General features: G+C 56.9%; 2 protein-coding genes across 3 annotated transcripts; one reads left to right on the top strand and one right to left on the bottom strand.

Moving 5' to 3' along the window:
• Positions 1–10,965: 10,965 nt before the first annotated feature.
• On the top strand, positions 10,966–13,367 carry SLC16A11 (solute carrier family 16 member 11). Its single transcript, XM_034989427.1, has 4 exons — positions 10,966–11,533; positions 11,801–11,944; positions 12,109–12,876; positions 12,963–13,367. Exons 1-4 carry the CDS (start codon positions 11,335–11,337, stop codon positions 13,190–13,192), a joined length of 1,341 nt encoding a protein of 446 aa, XP_034845318.1. The 5' UTR covers positions 10,966–11,334; the 3' UTR covers positions 13,193–13,367.
• Positions 13,368–13,988: 621 nt separating this feature from the next.
• On the bottom strand, positions 13,989–17,131 carry LOC117999984 (monocarboxylate transporter 13). 2 transcript variants are annotated; one of them, XM_034989425.1, is made up of 4 exons: positions 16,753–17,125; positions 16,459–16,602; positions 15,104–15,841; positions 13,989–14,483 (listed from the first exon to the last, which is right to left on the bottom strand). In XM_034989425.1, exons 1-4 carry the CDS (start codon positions 16,949–16,951, stop codon positions 14,287–14,289), a joined length of 1,278 nt encoding a protein of 425 aa, XP_034845316.1. In that variant the 5' UTR covers positions 16,952–17,125; the 3' UTR covers positions 13,989–14,286. The 2 variants fall into 2 exon arrangements, with proteins under 2 accessions (XP_034845316.1, XP_034845317.1); XM_034989426.1 differs by having other exon boundaries at positions 14,391–14,636; positions 16,753–17,131.
• Positions 17,132–17,560: the final 429 nt, after the last annotated feature.

Below are 17,560 nucleotides of genomic sequence, written 5' to 3'. Positions count from 1 at the left end.
CCGTTGCTCCTCGGCCGCCCTAGGAAACCAACAGGCAGCCCGAGGCTGGGACGTGGCTGCAGCCCGGGGAAGGCCGGAAAGGGCAGCTGCAGCCCTGAGGGTCTCCTCCCCTCCGCGCCATGTGCCCCATCCCGCTCCATCACCGCCGACCATGATGCTCCGCGGTCCCTTCCCGCGCTCTCCTGCGCTCAGGGATGCAGGCCGGGGCAGCCCCGCCCCCTCCCCGACCAAGCGCTGTTATGATTGGCTTAAGCCCAGTAGGGCACGCCCACTCTCTTTTGCCGGTGATTGGCTTAGGGGTAGACATGTGACTCGGTTCTGGCCAATGATACTCGAGGGTCTGGAAGCCTGCTGGGGCTTGTATGAAAGATTCTCCGCCCGGAGGAAGAAAGAAAGACGTCTAAGGACGGGGAGCTCTGTGTGTTGACTTGCTGCTTTGGATCCTTGCTCGTCGAGGACGCGGTGTTTGGAGCAGTGGCAGCTGGCTCCTGACGATGGAGGGAAAGCCAAGAGTAAGGAGTGAATTTAGCTGCTGGGGCAGAGTGAACCTGCTGTGACCCCCCTGGGCGAAGGCAGACGGCTGGGTGTTCAGTGCATCCAATTCCAGCTAAACGCCGTGCGCTGAGTCAAGTGCGCTGCCCATCCTGCGTCTCATCTGGAGTGAAAACAGACACTGCTTTTATTTTTTTTTTTTAAAGATTTTATTTATTTATTTGAGAGAGAGCACATGAGAGGGGGGAGGGTCGGAGGGAGAAGCAGACTCCCTGCCGAGCAGGGAGCCCGATGCGGGACTCGGTCCCGGGACTCCAGGATCACGACCTGAGCCGAAGGCAGTCGCTTAACTGACTGAGCCACCCAGGCGCCCAAAATGGACCTTTTTTTTTTTTTTAATTTTATTTATTCATTTATTTGAGTGAGAGAGAGAGAGAGAGCACATGAGAGGGGGAGGGTCAGAGGGAGAAGCAGACCCCCCGCCGAGCAGGGAGCCTGATGCGGGACTCGATCCCGGGACTCCAGGATCATGACCTGAGCCGAAGGCAGTCGCTTAACCAACTGAGCCACCCAGGCGCCCCAGACACTGCTTTTAGAGTTAACTTGTAGGTTTGAGGAAGAGAAGGACAAGAATCTGGAGAAAATGCACGCATCACTGGCTAGAAAGGAGGACAAGTAAATGCCTCCAGCAGTACGCCCCGAATTATTAGGATTTGAAGTGTCAGAACGAGTCCTAAACTGGTCAGGTTTTATAAGCGAAACGGTCGTACTGCGTTTTATTTTTATTTATTTTTTTAAAAAAGATTTTATTGACTTATTTGACACAGAGAGAGAGACAGGGAGAGAGGGAACACAAGCAGGGGGAGCGGGAGAAGCAGGCTCCCGGCTGAGCAGGACCCTGGGATCATGACCTGAGCCAAAGGCAGACACTTAACGACTGAGCCACCCAGGCGCCCCTCTTACTGCGTTTTATTCACATGGTGCATGATTACTTCACAGGGGTGGATGGGAACGGTCTATTGCCATTTGATAGAATGGCTTCAGAATGAGAAAAGAAAACCATTCAATAAGTCAGGATCAGCAGCGCACACCCTCCTGACTCCATCCGTTTTCCACAGGTTGATTTGCACCGCCTGAGAAGAAGGGGCAAAATACCCATCTGTTCCATATACATAGGCACGGCCACTACTGCCTAAAATTAGGTAATTCAGAAGTTAATGCATGAACTCTCTAGTTTCATACCTTGACCCTGCTACTAGGAATGGAGTAATTCTGTCCCAGAAGGTCAGACGGAACAGAATGTGTACATAAACTAGACCACCTTTGACATCTGTAAGAAATTGTAGAGATGGCAATTGCAAAAAAATAAAAAAAGATTGTCCCTCTGTCCGCAAAACTTCCGTCTAGCTATGCTCTGCTGGAGTCTGCACTGGGTTCTGTCCAGCCAGCAGTGGGGCAGGACTGAGTGGGAAGTTACCTGTCTGCAGTCCACGCTCTGCCATGTGATCACTCCCATTGATCCTGAGACCTTTACCACCTCACTGGCCACCAATCAGAGCCAGTCCTGAGATGCTGGCAGGTCTATACTTCTCAACAGAAGGGACTGGGATTAACCCCTTCCTGCCTTTGCTGTCCTCATTCCACCACTGTTCTTCAGGATTTTTTCTGGATTCTCAGGATGTCTCTTTTCTTTTAAAGATTTTATTTATTTGACAGAGAGCGACACAGCGAGAGAGGGAACATAAGCAGGGGGAGCAGGGAGCCCGATGCAGGGCTCCATCCCAGGACCCTGAGATCCTGACCCCAGCCGAAGGCAGACGCTTAACGACTTAGCCAACCAGGTGCCCCTCTCAGGATGTCTCTTTTCTTAAAGGTAAGATCTTCTCCATCACATTCATTAAAGTCAAAGAAGGATTGGGTTACACGCCCTCTGGCTCTTCGTGCTTGAGAATCACCCCATTTCCTTGCCTGGTCCCTGGAAGCTGCTCGTACTAACGGTATCATGTCCAAATGGTGCATTTTGTAGAATTGTGGTAAGGTAGGCAATGAATCAAACTCCTGATCTTCTCTGTTTGGAATCTGAGGGGACTCAACCCATCTCTTCTCCTCCTCTACGACTCCACCATGGCCGTCTGCACACCAGCATACTGAGACACGGTTCACACGCGCAGCCCCACCAGCCGCAGCAGCCCCGCAGGGGACCAGCTCAGGTCTCAGCCTCACTGTTGTGCTCATACCCAGAATGACAGGAGCAGCTGCGGGTGCTCTCTGCTGGAAATCTGTCCAGTAATTTTGAGTTTCTAGTAATTTTTGAGTTTCCTTCTTCTTATTCATATTTTAAAGATTATTTATAAATTTATTTGAGAGAGGGGGAGGAGGGGCAGAGGGAGATGGAGAGAGAGAATCCCAAGCACCTGATGGAAGGGCTCCATCCCATGACCCTGAGATCATGACCTGAGCCAAAATCAAGAGTCACACACTCAACCGACTGAGCCACCCAGGCGCCCCCGGGATGGAACTTTCTTTTTTTTTTTTTAAAGATTTTATTTATTTATTTATTTGGGAGAGTGAGAGAGACAGAGCACATGAGAAGGGGGAAGGTCAGAGGGAGAAGCAGACTCCCCGCCGAGCAGGGAGCCCGATGCGGGACTCGATCCCGGGACTCCAGGATCATGACCTGAGCTGAAGGCAGTCGCCCAACCAACTGAGCCACCCAGGTGCCCCAGGAACTTTCTTAAAGACATACACAAGCACTGAGGAATCCACAGCGCTCCCACATTTGTTTTTTGTTTTTTTTTAAACAAACAAACCCCTTAAATAGAGCTTCTGTCTTCCTTGGAATTGTTCCAAATGCTTTACAAATATTAACCCACCAAAACTCCACAACAGTCCCACAAAGCTGTGCTGATGGTAACAAGGTGCTTCCATGACCATCATCATCATCATCACTGCCTTTTCTTCGCAGAAGTAGGTGCTATCTTACCATCACCTGTTTTATGGAGGAGGGAACTATTGCACAGATGGGCTAAATAATTTGTTCTAGGTCATACAGCTGGTAGGTGGCAAAGCCAGAATTTAAACCTAGTCAGTTTGGTTACAGGGTCCATGGTGCCTGTCAATATCCAGTGTACTAAAATATACTTACGTTCCACACAAAATATGTTTGCTGTTAAGATTTTTGAAAGGAGGGGTGCCTGGGTGGCTCAGTCGTTAGGCATCTGCCTTCGGCTCAGGTCATGATCCCGGGGTCCTGGGATCGAGCCCCGCATCGGGCTCCCTGCTCCGTGGGGAGCCTGCTTCTCCCTCTCCCACTGCCCCCGCTTTGTTCCCTCTCTCGCTGTGTCTCTCTCTGTCAAATAAATAAATAAAATCTTTAAAAAAAAGAAAAGATTTTTGAAAGGATTTTCTTTTTTTAGAATTGCCTGCAAGGAACTGATTGAATCCATGAATATTTAGGAAATTCTAGGAAGTGAGAAAAACTAACCTACAAATTGTTTTCCAATGTCGTGAAATTTAACGAAGTTGATTGACTAGTATGTTTTGCACATATTTAAATATTTATTAATTTAGGTGTTTACAGTTTTCTTTTTGTATTTTATTTTAATTTTTAAATGTTTTCCTTATTGGAGAGATGAGAGAGAGAGAGCACGAGTAGGGGGGAGGAGCAGAGGGAGAGGAAGAAGTAGACTCCCCGCTGAGCAGGGAGCCCGATGCGGGACTTGATCCCAGGACCCCAGGATCATGACCTGAGCCAAAGGCAGACGCTTCACCAACTGAGCCACCCAGGCACCCCTTCTTTTTGTATTTTAGACTCAAAAAACTTTTCTTGGGAGTGTAACCTATCTGTAAGCACTTGGAAAGCTTCTAGCCCTAAGCCCTGTGTACTCAGGAGATAAATCAGCTCTTCTCAAGGACAACAGGGAAATAAACCCAGAAACCACAGGCCACCTAAGAACAGCCAGGCTTTACATACCATGGAGCTCAGGCTCCGGTCTTACTCCACACTGCTCCTCACTGCTCTCAGCATTTGCTGGCCACTGTCCCCCAAACATCTGCACCTAAGCCCTTGGCACCAACTTCCCACCTCCCAGATCTCTGGATCCAGGAGGGGGTAGGCTCCTAACCCATAAATCAGGACGCCTCTGCTAGGCAGCTGGTTGACCAGATGCCCGAGGCCTTGCCTTCACCTCTGTTGGCCCATCCAGGTGTGACCTCCCTCCGGGCCAGTTCCCACCACCATCCTGTTCAAATAGACAGGGGCTGTTAGACTCACAGATGTGCTTTAAACTAGGATCCGTCCCACTGCGAGAGGTTCTGGTTGTAAATCAGGAAAGAGAGAGAAGACCAGACTTGAGGCTCAGGAAGAAAATTGGGTAAAGCTGCTTGCCTGATGGGATAGAGGGAAGGGATCCTTAGGGAGAGAGACTGCTCAGGACTGAAAATGCTTTGAAAGTGGAGAGAGGCTGGAGAGGGCTTTGCGGAGGCGAGAGGACTCTGGAGTGTGGGTGGGGCAGAGATTGGGACCCAAAATCCGAGCTCTGTTGGAGGCCCAGACACGGAAGGGAAAGACCCATCCTGTGCACAGATAATTAGAGGTCATGTGGCTTCGGGGCCTCTCGGGGTCCCAGACCCTCCCGGCAGCTTTGGGACTTGCCCACCCACTCCTCCCAGGGTGCGCACAGGGAGCTCTTCCTGGGGGAAAGAAAACAGGCCCTCTCTGCTTACTTGGCCCCCCAGACTCTGCCTGACACATGACACACTCCAGGAAGTCTGAGTTACATCCCCGCGGGGGCGGGAAAACCTGTTTTCTGACTCCCTGTCTCCTCCCACCTTGGCTTTGGTCCCCCTTGACAGTGCTCATTTGGGAAGCAGATTCCAGGATCCCGGTAGCCCAAGGGCAGATCCAGGGGTTGTCAGCTGAGTCCCCTAAGAGGCTGAATCCTTTAAGTCAGAGGCGAGGTCCCAGGCTGGGGCTGGTAAATGCAGGGGTAGGTAGCTAAGAGGTTGGGTTACTGCAGAGGGGAAATGACAGGCCTCACCCCTGGCCCTTTCTGGTGCGACTCTCCCTCTCAAATCAAGCCAGGAGGTGCACAGGGAGCTGGAGAAGACATTGGACGGGGGGGGGGGGGGGGGGGGGGGGGGGCGGCGGGGAGATGCAGCGGTGGCTGCCTGTGGGCAGAAGAATGGGAGGAAACAGAATGGAGGGGAACCTACAGTTGTTCTGTGCTTTGTTGAGATAGGATTGACATGTCCCTCGTTCCTTTTTATGGGAGGAAGAATCCATCTACCTGTGGATGCTGAATGCCCCAGGTGCTCTATCTCCCGGTGTCCCTTCCAGCCAGGATGAGAGCCCGTGACCGGGGGTCAGGCGGTCAGGAGCAAGCATGGACCTTGGCCCTGAATCTGGAGCTCGTGGTGAGTGAGGCAGAGAACATTCTAGCAGCACAGCAGTTTCCAGACCCAGTGGCGGCAGAGAGCCAGAAGCAATGTCTAGCATCTGGTAGTGACAGCAGCGGCCTTGGAAACTCACTGAGGCCCGTGGCAGGCCCATGGCAGGTTGTTTACAGAACAACCAGTTCTGTAGCCTCTTGGGTAATTCTGAGACTACTTAGTATCCTGTAATCAATCATTTCTCTCCTTAAGTAAGTCACGGTTGGTGCTCACAGCCCGTAATTCAGAAGTTTGACACAGATGTTAGCCAAAGTCCCGGAACCAGAAAATGCCAGATCAGACACATTTGGGTATTTAGACACACAGACCAGGCTCAAAGCCTTTAGCTGGGATCCTGTCCTTGGAAACTGGGCTGCCTGGAGAGATCCAGACCTTGGGAAGGGGTGTGGGGAGGTGGGGGTGGTGGCAGAGGGCCTGGAAGAGGCACAGGAGGCAAACTTGGTAGGGGGAGTAAGTGGGGAGTAGGGGTGGGGTGGGACTCCCAGGCCAGTGCAGCCTGGCCCACGTCCTGGCTCCAGCCTCAGCCCTGTGACCCTGTCACCAGGCTCCCCCAGCCGCAGACTCAGCAAATTCCTTACCCGATCCCAGTCCCCCCCGGCCCAGTTCAAGGAACCCGGCTGGTTCTCCATTCGTATGCAGACTTGTGCCCTTCACTCAGTGAGCCCCACTGTCCTGAGTGAGCGCCTTTCCCCGGATGCCTACCCACCCCCTTCCCAGAGCATCTCAGCAGCTGGGCTTCCCTGGCCCCGAACCACACATCCCAACCTTTGTGCCCTGTTTGTTTCCACTTTCCCAGGCCCTGGGTCTGGCCCTTGAGGTCTGTGCTGACTTCCCAAAGCCTGGTCTCTGGGTGAGCTGAAGAGGGAGGAGATTTTGGGGGTGAGGGGTAAGAGGCCCCTTTATTGGGCACACAGAAGCCCAAGGTCAGCTGGGCCAAACTCCGGAAAGCCTCCTCTTTCTGTGTGTCTCAAGGAGAGCCATGTTTCTTTGCCTCTCCCCGTCTCTCCCACCTACCTCTGCAGAGGGCCCCCCAGCCCTCAGCAGGTGGACCCTGGGAATGGCTGGGCCCAGCTCAGGACCTCCCCGCTGAGCCTCCTGCAGGTGTTCCCATGAGAAAATCCCAAAGCAGTTTTAGAGTTCACAGACACAGACACACTTGCAGACCTCATGGTCCCCAAAGCACATTATGTACAGACTTTGACCCTCTCTAAAGACCTGACCTGGCCCAGCACCTGCTCCTGGGGCTTTCTCCCTATGGGCAGGCACGACCGGTCTGGCCCACTGGAACCACTCCTTACGATCCCACCCCAACCCGTGGAGCACCAGGCCCTGGGTCTGCTCAGTCCACGAGTCTCTGGCTCAGTTCTGTCTCAGCCAGTTTTCCCCAGAGATCAGTCACGTAAGGTCCCACCTCCAGGGCTACGTGGGGACGAGGGACAGAAGACCAAGATGGATGATGTCCCTGCAGGCTGAGAAGGCTCCGAGGGGGGTGAGGTGGGCAGGGGGGGCATCCACTGCAGATCCATAGTGGGTGGGGGCGGGGCATGACTTCTGGCAGGGGGACTCCCCCCCCCCCACACCACCACCAGTGGGGACCTGGGCAGAAAAACGGAAATAATTTATTTAGTTATTTAAAGAGTGGTTTTCCGGGACGCCTGGGTGGCTCAGTCGGTTAAGCGTCTGCCTTCAGCTCAAGTCATGATCCCAGGGTCCTGGGATCGAGTCCCGCATCGGGCACCCTGCTCGGCGGGGAGCCTGCTTCTCCCTCTGCCTTTGCCTCTCTCTCTCTCTATCTCTCATGAATAAATAAATAAAATCTTTAAAAAATAAAAAAATAAAAAAAAATAAAGAGTGGTTTTCCTACGCATTATGAAGTAGAGGGGCGCCTGGCTGGCTCAGTGGGAAGCACCTGCGACTCTTGATCTCGGGGTCGTGAGTTTGAGCCCCATGTTGGGTATAGAGATTACTTAAATAAATGAAACTTAAAATAAAAGATTATGAAGTAGAATGAAGTAGGATGCAAACTTCCACATGAATTTTCTTTCTCTCTTTTTTTAAAAAGATTTTATTTATTTATTTGACAGAGCGAGAGAGCACAAGCAGGGGGAACAGTAGAGGGAGAAGCAGGCTCCCCGCTGAGCAAGAATTTTCAATGTACAATAAGATGTTTCAAAGAAATTTCTCACATCAAGAAAAGGTGTCTAACCCCAGACTCTCCTGCCCCCTCCGACTGGTGTGAGTCCCCATTGTCTGTTTAGCGCCGAATATTACTGAATACTAGTGATTGCTACATCAGTGGAAATTTTTGAGAAGCATCAGTCTCCGGGGAAACCTCTAAATTCCTTAGCCTGGCCTTCAAGACCTCTGCCCTACGCAATCCTCCTATACGCTCTCTCATCTCCACAGAGCTATTTGCAGCTCCGCAAACAATAAAGAATATGCCAAGCTGGTTCGTGCCTTTGTGATTTTCCACAAGCTTCTCCCTTTGCCTGGAATGCCCCTGCCCACGCAACCATCTGGCAAACTCCTACTCATCCTTCAAGACCCCGCGTAAAGGGCTCCTCTCCTGTGCAGCCTTCCCAGCAGTCCCGAGAGCAGAATGAGTCAGCTCCTCCCATGTAGCACCCTGTGGTGTCTGTGTCCCTCTCCTTGTCTTGGGCTCTCTGCATTTCACCTTTTCCCTAATTTGAACATGGGGGGCTCGGAGGGGAGAGACTGAATCATTCATAGTTGTATCCCCAGCACTAAGCATATAATCTGGCATGGTATAGGTGTCTATAAATATTTTGTACGAAGGAGCGAGTGAACAAAACTTAATTTGACTCCTTTTTTGTTTTTAGAGTCGAGATGGGGAGAAAGCATTTTCTCACAAACTTTGGAAAATGCTAAGAAAACCACTCACCACGTCACTGCATCCGCATACCAACCCTACCAGGTGGCTACTATTATGAGCCCCATTGTAGAGATGAGGAAGCTGAGGCGCGTAACTTGCTTACAGCCCTACGGCGGATAGGTGGCAGAGCTGGGAGTCAAACCCAGAGAGTCCAGCTTGGGCATCCATTCTCCTAGCCTCAATGCTGTGTTAGCTCCATGAGCAAAAGATGCATAGTGATGGTTGTTTTGGCTAAGAATATACGGAACATGATGTAGAAGAGGACCGGGCCCTTTGATGACCAATCACCCTGGTCCCAGAGCCTGGGACGGAAGACTCTGGGTTCCTAAGTATCCTGTGAAGGTGCTCAGCATTGCTTTGTCCAATTCCCAGACCCAAGGGGCCCAGTCTCCTCTTTGGCTGCATGAGGCATGTTAACTCCATGGTGGAGAGGGTGTGATTTGTTTCAGGTTGGGGAGGGGGGCAGGGCTCTGCTTGCCTGAGTCCTCAGCAGCCAATTCCGGAAGTAGGCTTCCTGTGCCACCCCCAGTGGCTGAGGATCTGCCAGGCGTCTCCCACAGCAGCAGCCCAGGCTGGGGAAACCAGTGAGACCACTTTACTAGGGCGTCCGTGGCAGGACCGTCCACCTTCAAGGACGCCTGTTCCCCATCCAGGACATTTCAAGGAGAGGGGATGGCAGATGCACCAATTCAGGAGTGAGAAAAGCTAGGCATGTCCTTGGAGCAGGTGAGGCGATTTGGCTGACGCCCACGGAAGGGCGCCGGACAGAGGGGAGGGTGATGGAATGGGGAGGGAGGGTTCCTTCGGTGGTGAAAAGCCTGATATCCAAAGTCGAGAAATGGGGTTGTTCTCCTGCAATTTGCAGATATTTTCTCAACAACTAGGAAACACTGCCACCGTGTGGCTCTGGGTTGATACCGGCTCCAAGCTGTGCAGGGCCAAATTTTCTGATACTGTGTAATCATTAAACCAAAGAACACATCTCTTGATTCGAATAGCTCAAGTGAAGCAACCTAACCCTAATGTGGAAAGGATCCTTTTAAATCAAAATTTCCAAGAAATCCGTGCCTGGGTTCAATTCTCGGATTTCTTATCTTGTTTTATACATTATTTTTTTTTTAAGATTTTATTTATTTATTTGAGACAGAGAGAATGAGAGAGACAGAGAGCACATGAGAGGGGGGAGGGTCAGAGGGAGAAGCAGACTCCCTGCTCAGCAGGGAGCCCGATGCGGGAATCGATCCCGGGACTCCAGGATCATGACCTGAGCCGAAGGCAGTCGCTTAACCAACTGAGCCACCCAGGCGCCCCTCTTATCTTGTTTTAAAACTCCGGATCTAAATCTTCAGCGATTCTGATCCCAGGGATCCTTCCAGGCCAGTGAGGATCAAATTGTACCCTGGCCAGTCCCCAGACTGGGGCATAGTCTATTTCAGTCCTAGGTCTGTTCTCCCTGTACCTTCTGCAGCTGGACAGATCCAAATTCAAACATTTCCACCATCTTTAAGGTGGGTGCTTTGGGGACAAAGCACCTACCCTCTCTACTCTCCAGTGACTTCATCTGTAAAATGGGCATGACACCTTCCTCGGCGGTTTCTTGGTGGGCAGGTGGCGTGGGTCGAGTGCCTGGCACATCACAGCTCCTCATAATGAGGGAGTCCTCTTCCTCCCGCTCCGCCCTTGAGGGCCGGCGATTGTTGAGCAAGGAACAAGCATTCAATGGAGGTCAGTGACTTGATATACGAGAATTGCCTGGTCCCCCAGCAAAGTTCCCAGAGAACAAAAGTACTCATCGCGGCAGGCCTTGGGGGGATCACTCCTATTTCCAAGTGTTGCCTACGGGCCCTGCGTTTGCTGGGGATCGCAGTCCACGCGTCTCCTCCGCGAGGGGCGGGCGGCAGGTGCGTGGGCCTGAGCCGGGCGGGGCCGCCTTCATTCTCCCCGCTCCCTCCGCGGGGGGTGGGGGTGTGTGTGTGGATAATTCAATCCCCGTGGGACTCAGCGCCTGGCCTCACCCGCCGCTCGGCCGATTGGCTGACGGTGTCAGCTCCCCCCGCCCTCCGCACCTCCGCGTCCCAGGTGGCTCCGGCCCCCGGTGGTGATCTCTGTTTACCTAGAGAGCCGGTCCAGGTGGGGCTCTAACTCGGCGCTCGCTCCCCCCTGGGGCCCCGCCCGCGCAGGAAGCGGGGAGAACACCTGGCCGAGCTGCTCCTCGCCCTTCCCCTCCCCCCACCGCCCAGAGAGGTCGGGTAAGGGGGAAGGGGTGCGTGTGGGAGGGGGAGTCCCAGGCCCGGGGGACCCGCTGTCACCCGGTCCCGGGAGCTCGCGCGGGCCCTGGGGATGTATCCCCAGGCCTAGCTCCCACTCCCTCCGCCCCGCCCTGCCGTGCTCCGGGTGACGTGCCCACCCTGGGCCAGCAGCCAGAACCTGGATCTCAGGGACGCCCAGGACCCTCGAGGAGGCACGGACGTGGTGTGTTCCCCCTTCCCCAGACGGCGATGACCCCCAAGCCTCCCGGACCGGACGGGGGCTGGGGCTGGGTGGTGGCGGCCGCAGCCTTCGCGGTGAATGGGCTCTCCTACGGGCTGTTGCGCTCCCTGGGCCTTGCCCTGCCTGACCTCGCGGAGCACTTTGACCGAAGCACTCAGGACACTGCGTGGGTCAGCGCCCTGGCCCTGGCGGTGCAGCAGGCAGCCAGTGAGGGGGGCCCCAAGGTGGGAGGCGGGAACCGGGGTGGATTGGCGGAGTGTGTGTGTAGTGATGGAGGACCCACCTGATGACCAGACAACCGGGAAAAGAGCGCCCGGTGGGACCGAGTCCTAGAAAAGAGAGGGTCTTGAGGTCAAGGGGAGGAGCTATTAGGCCGGGGGAGAAGTTTTAGGCCTGGCAGGCCGCCAAGGAGAAGTGCTGGATCAAGTTTGGGGGTGCAGAGGCGTGTCTTCCGTTGACTCCGCCCCCTTCCAGGCCCAGTGGGCAGCGCCCTGAGCACCCGCTGGGGGGCGCGCCCGGTGGTGATGGTTGGGGGCGTCCTCACCTCGCTGGGCTTCGTCTTCTCGGCATTCGCCCGCAGTCTGCTGCACCTCTACCTTGGCCTGGGCGTCCTCGCTGGTGAGGGGAGAGGGATACCCGGGTCCTTAAGGGGTGATGTTGGCGAGGGGCGCTTCTTGGGGGCTGGAGGCCCGAGGGGCGGGGCCCCCTGCGAGGAGCAGGGCTGGGATCGCTGGGGCGGGCATCCCAGGTCCCTGTCCTCACCCGGTCCTGTCCGTCCGCAGGCTCTGGCTGGGCCCTGGTGTTCGCCCCGGCCCTCGGGACCCTGTCCCGTTACTTCTCCCGCCGTCGAGTCTTGGCCGTGGGGCTGGCCCTCACGGGCAACGGGGCCTCCTCGCTGCTCCTGGCGCCCACCCTGCAGCTGCTCCTTGATACTTTCGGCTGGCGGGGCGCCCTGCTCCTCCTCGGCGCCATTACCCTCCACCTCGCCCCCTGTGGCGCCCTGCTGCGACCCCTGGTGCTCCCTGGCGACCCCCCGGCCCCACCCCGCGGGCCCTTAGCTGCCCTCGGCCTGGATCTCTTCGCGCGCCGGGCCTTCTTAGTTTTTGCTCTGGGCACAGCCCTGGTGGGGGGCGGGTACTTCGTGCCCTACGTGCACTTGGCCCCTCACGCTTTAGACGGGGGCCTGGGCGGCTACGGGGCCGCGCTGGTGGTGACGGCGGCTGCGCTGGGGGACGCGGGCGCGCGGCTGCTCAGCGGCTGGCTGGCGGACCGGGGCTGGGTGCCCCTCTCGCGGCTGCTGGCGGTGTTCGGGGCTCTGACCGGCCTGGGGCTGCTGGCCGTGGGGCTGGTGCCCTTGGTGGGGAGCCGGGAGGGCTGCGGGGGGCCCCTGCTGGCGGCGGCTGGGGTCTACGGGCTCAGCGCCGGAAGTTACGCGCCCTTGGTTTTCGGCGTGCTCCCGGGGCTAGTGGGCGTCGGAGGTGTCGTCCAGGCCACGGGGCTGGTGATGATGCTGATGAGCCTTGGGGGGCTTCTGGGCCCTCCGCTCTCAGGTAAGGGCCTGAGCGAACACATCCGCACGCAACCATCCTCTACCCCTGGATCCCAGGCCCCTAAATGCCTTTCCCCTTCCTCACAGGCTTCCTAAGGGACGAGACGGGAGATTTCACGGCCTCCTTCCTCACCTGCGGCTCTTTCATCCTCTCTGGCAGCTTCATCTACATGGGGCTGCCAGGGGCGCTGCCCTCCTGCCGTCCAGCCTCCCGGCCGGCCAGCCCTCCCCCCGAGAGGGGGGAGCTGCTCCCCGCTCCTCAAGTTGCCCTGCTTTCCCCTGGAGGCCCTCAATCCACTCTGGACACTGCTTGTTGACCATTAGTTTGAGCCACGCCCCCAGTAAAGAATTTCTATCCAGTTTCCTGCAAACTCCAACTGTTAGCCTATCTAGGAGGCTGAAAACATTCTTTCTCCGTAAGATATTCAAGGGGGCGCCTGGGTGGCTCAATCTAGTTAAGCCTCTGACTCTTGATGTTGGCTCAGGTCAGGATCTCGGGGTCCCGCTGGGCATGGAGCCTGGTTAAGACTCTCGCGCTCTCTTGCGCTCTCTCTCTCTCTCTCCCTCTGCCTCTCTTCCACCGTCACTCTTCTTTTCTCTCTCTCAAAAAACAATAAAAACAAAACAGGTAAACTCTGAGAAGTTGCCTACCTGTCAGCCTCAGTGTGTTGGGGGTGGGGGCTCAGGAGGAGGCCATCTGCCCCACCTAGACCCCCCCCAGCTAACTCTTCCCTGCATTTCAGGCTCCTTCCACTGGCCTGAGGGAAATGCTGGACCAGACTTCAGCTCTCATAGCTTTAGCTCCCCCTCCGAAGTCACCCCCACCCCGTGTCCCCACTACTGTCTTCTAAGTCACAGGGGATAGTGGGCCAGACGGAGGGACTGTGGTCCAGACAGCAGAGTCCATGGTCAAAGTGGGTACCTCCCCTCCACTTCCTAGCCACGAGACTATTCAGCCAACCCAAGCGTATGGGCCCCAGCTCTTTTTGAGATCCTGACGATTATCCGGTCTCCTTATTCAGTTTTATCTCAAAAGGGCATCCCCCTTTCCCCAACATCTGCCTGCAGAGAAGGAAGTTGGTAGGTAATAGTAGAGATCACACGTAAAACACATTAAGTCTCTTGGCCTTTGGTTTTCACAGCTGACTCACAGCTCAGGGGAGCAGACTGAGCTCCTGGATCCTTAGGAAAAGGTTATAGGAGCAAAGAAGGGATGAGAGTCCTCGACAAAATACTAGGGGTTGGCACACGCAGCGCAGGACCCGCCCCCCCACCACAGGCCTGCCCTGCGGGGAGGCAGTTCAAGATGCTTAAGGCACTGTGGTTCTGTGGGCACCAGGATGGGCCAGGAGGAGAAGATCTGGAGCTGCCAAGCTCTAGCTCTCTGGGCCTGACAGCCCCTTTTTGCAGTTCAGTCCTCTCCCAGCCCTTCCTTGGTCAGAGAGACTTTGGTATCCACTGTCTCTGTGACAAGGTCCCGGGGCTTGGAGGTGGAGGTCGAGGAGCAGAAGCGAGGCAGAGTGATGAGGATGGCACTCCCTGCAAGAAGGAAGGCCCCGGCCACTACAAAAGAAACTGTGTAGTTTCCTGTCACATCCCGGAGGTAGCCTAGGTCCAAGAGAGAAGAAGAACACATGTGGGTGACCCAGTTCCTGAGCGCGATGAAGGGAAGAACGTAATCCTTAGCGCATCATCTCGGAAGAGTTCGAACTCACTGGGCAGGACTGGATGAGCTCGAGAATTCTGGCATCCCCAAGGTTTCTACAGGTAATTTCCAGAGGGTAATTTCAACCGTGGCCCTCCGTCTACACTTTCAGTTAATAGTTAAGAGGAGAAAGTTACGGGTCTGAAGGTTTTGGCATCTGGGCCGTGGAGAACTTTGACCCGACAGCTCAGACACCTGGGCTGGGGCCCAGTAGGCCAAGGCAAAGGCCAGACACCTGCAGGCTACATCTGGCCAAGTCCAGCCAGGTCCTCTGCACACCCAACCTGTAGATACCCTGCTAAGGGGCCCTCATAACTCCTCGGAGTCTTTCCACAGCCCCCATTTCCTTGCCCCATGGACCCACTTCGGGGCCGCTATGTTTGGCCAGGCAGGCTGTGTTCTGTGCCATTCCAGAGGGCAATATTCACGTACACTATAACGTAATTATTCGTCCCCTCCCCAAATTGCATGACACGGCAGCCGTGACCGCCCCCCCCCCCCCAGGAAACCCAATCGCCCTTACCTGACAGAGGAGCCCCCAGCAGCCCCCCGATGCTCTCGACCATCTGTACTAGGCCCAGGCCACAGTATATCCTTCCAGTCCCCACCAGTTCAGGCAACACGGAGAAGGCCACCGGGGTCAGGGCCCCTGATGTGAAGCCATAGGCCACGGCCAGAGCCATCAGGACCGTGGGAGCGCGAGCCACGGGGAACAGGGCCAGTGACACCCCAGTCAGGGTAGTCCAGAGCATCAGGAGTCGTGCCACAGGTCCTGGAACGGCATCTCCTAGCCACCCAGAAGCCACACGTCCCACGAGGTCAGAAATGGCCGCGACCGAGAGTAGGAAGGCAGCAGACAGTGGGTCCCAATCCAGGTCCTGGAGGTGCGCCATCAGGTGCACGTAGGGAATGAAGTAGCCAGTGTTGATCAGCGTGAGGGCAGCAGTGTAACGGAGGAAGGGGCCGTGATGTAGGAGGGAGGTGAGCTGGGCCCCAGGGCCGCCAGTGACAGGGTCCTCCCTCAGGGACAGTGGGCGGAGGAGAGCGCCGCAGGCTACCAGGTGGAGGGAGAGGGCAGACACCAGCAGCAGGGCCCCCCGCCAGGCATAGCGGCTGACCAGCCACTGGAAAAGTGGGGCAAAGGCAAAGGAAGAGAGGCCCACGCCGGTCAGTGCCAGCCCTGTGGCCAGGGATCGCCGTCGAGAGAAGTAACGGGACAGGCAAGCCATGGTCGGAGTGAAGGTCAAGGCCCAGCCAGAGCCTGTCAGAAAGGAAGAAATAGGGGTTGGGGGCCTCTTAGGGCACCCAGGGCCCCCGGAAATCCCACCACGGCCCAGCCATAGAACACAGCACAGGCCTGGTTTCGAGCTGTACGACCCTGTGTATTTTATTTCCTCTCCCAGCCTCGGTCTCCTCATCTGCAAGACGGGGGTAATAGACCTGATGGGACCGCAGAGACTTAGACATACTGTGTGCACAGTAACTAGATCCGAACTTTGGAAGTTAGGCCCGGGCCGTGCCACTTCTGGCCCTGCGATCTCTGTCTGCCAAGTTACATAAGCTCGGAGAGCCTTTCTTCGTCTGTCTGTAAACCGGATGGTGGTATCTATTTAGAAGCCGCGGTGCCTGGCACAACTTCATGGTGATTCTTGCTTCGACACTCCGGCCCCACCAGCCCTGGGCTTGCACGTTCTGGCCTCGACATCTTTGAATTTCTCAATATCCCTGCACCACGTTGATCACTTTAGTCATCGCTCTTAAGACTTCCTTCCCTCCTGGGCACAGGTGCTAGCCAAAACTTTCCGTCGGCTCCTCCTTAAGCCTCTCGGAAGGGGCAGGAAGAAGGTGAAAGTCTCCTGCCCTCGTCCAGGGCCTCACCTGAGAGCAGCCCAATACTGAGGTACAGGTGGGTCAAGGAGGTAGCAAGGGAGGCGAGCAGCATCCCCGACGCAGCCAAGAAGCCCCCGGCCATCACCACGGGCCTGGGCCCGTACTTCGTGCTCAGGGCGCTGCCCACGGGACCTGAGAAAGAGGAAGGCAGTCGTGCGAGAGACTCTCCGGCGCCCTTGGCCAGTATCCTCCCGGCCCCGCCCTTTCCTCCCCAGCGTCCCCGCACCCCCCTTCCCTTCCGAGGGAGGGTGGCGGGCCGCCGGACCCCGGCGCGGCACTCACTCCCGAACTGCTGCACCGCGATCCCTATGGAGGCGATCCAGGAGACCCGCGCCGCCTGCTCTTCAAACGCCGCCACCAGTTCCACGAAGAAGACGCCGAAGGAGCGGAGCACCCCGAACACCAGCGCCGACTGGAAGAACGCGGAGAGCACCACCATCCACCCCCAGCCCCCGTCGGGGGGCTCGGCCCGGTGCGCCATCGCCGGCGCACGGGGCTGCCGCCGCTCCGCGCAGCCCGGGCGGGAGCGGGGCGCGGGACCCTCCGCCTCTGCCCGCCGAGCCGCCCCGCCGCGCGGCGGAGGGCAGGCTGCTGCTGCAGGGGAAGGCACCGACGAGGCCGGGACGCTGCGCGGGGCGCCGGCGCCTGCCCCCCGCCCGGCGACCTGGGTGGGGAGAGCGGGCGGCCTCCGAGCCGGCGGTTCCCGGGGGCGTGGCTCCGCGGGCCGCGCGCAGCGGGTCGGGGCCGGGGCCGGCCGAGGCAGGGCGGGGCCCCGACGTTCAGCCGGGAGCCCGGAGGCGGCCCCGGCTTTGGGCCCCCGCCCTGCGGCGCGCCAGGGTCCGTGTGCGTTGTCCGTCTCCTCGCGGCCAGGGTCCGCTACCTGCCCATCCTGGCCGGCATCCCCGTCCACGGCTCGCGGGGCGGGAAGCGGGACCCCTGAGCCGGGGGTGGAGCCAGAGGGGCGGGGCGGGGCTTAGAGAGCTCGGGTCTGGACCGGGACCGTGAGTGGGGCGCATGCGTCAGGAGGGGACCGCGGGAGGCCGACTCGATGGGCCCCACGTGACGTAGGGACCTACCCGGAGGCTGTTGC

The sequence above is a fragment of the Mirounga leonina genome, unplaced genomic scaffold (genome assembly GCF_011800145.1).
Source record: "Mirounga leonina isolate KUSES-001 unplaced genomic scaffold, KU_Mleo_1.0 Mir_488, whole genome shotgun sequence".
Lineage (NCBI taxonomy): Eukaryota > Metazoa > Chordata > Mammalia > Carnivora > Phocidae > Mirounga > Mirounga leonina.
The sequence above is the reverse complement of the archived record's forward strand: the minus strand, read 5'-3'. Positions and strand labels throughout refer to the sequence as shown.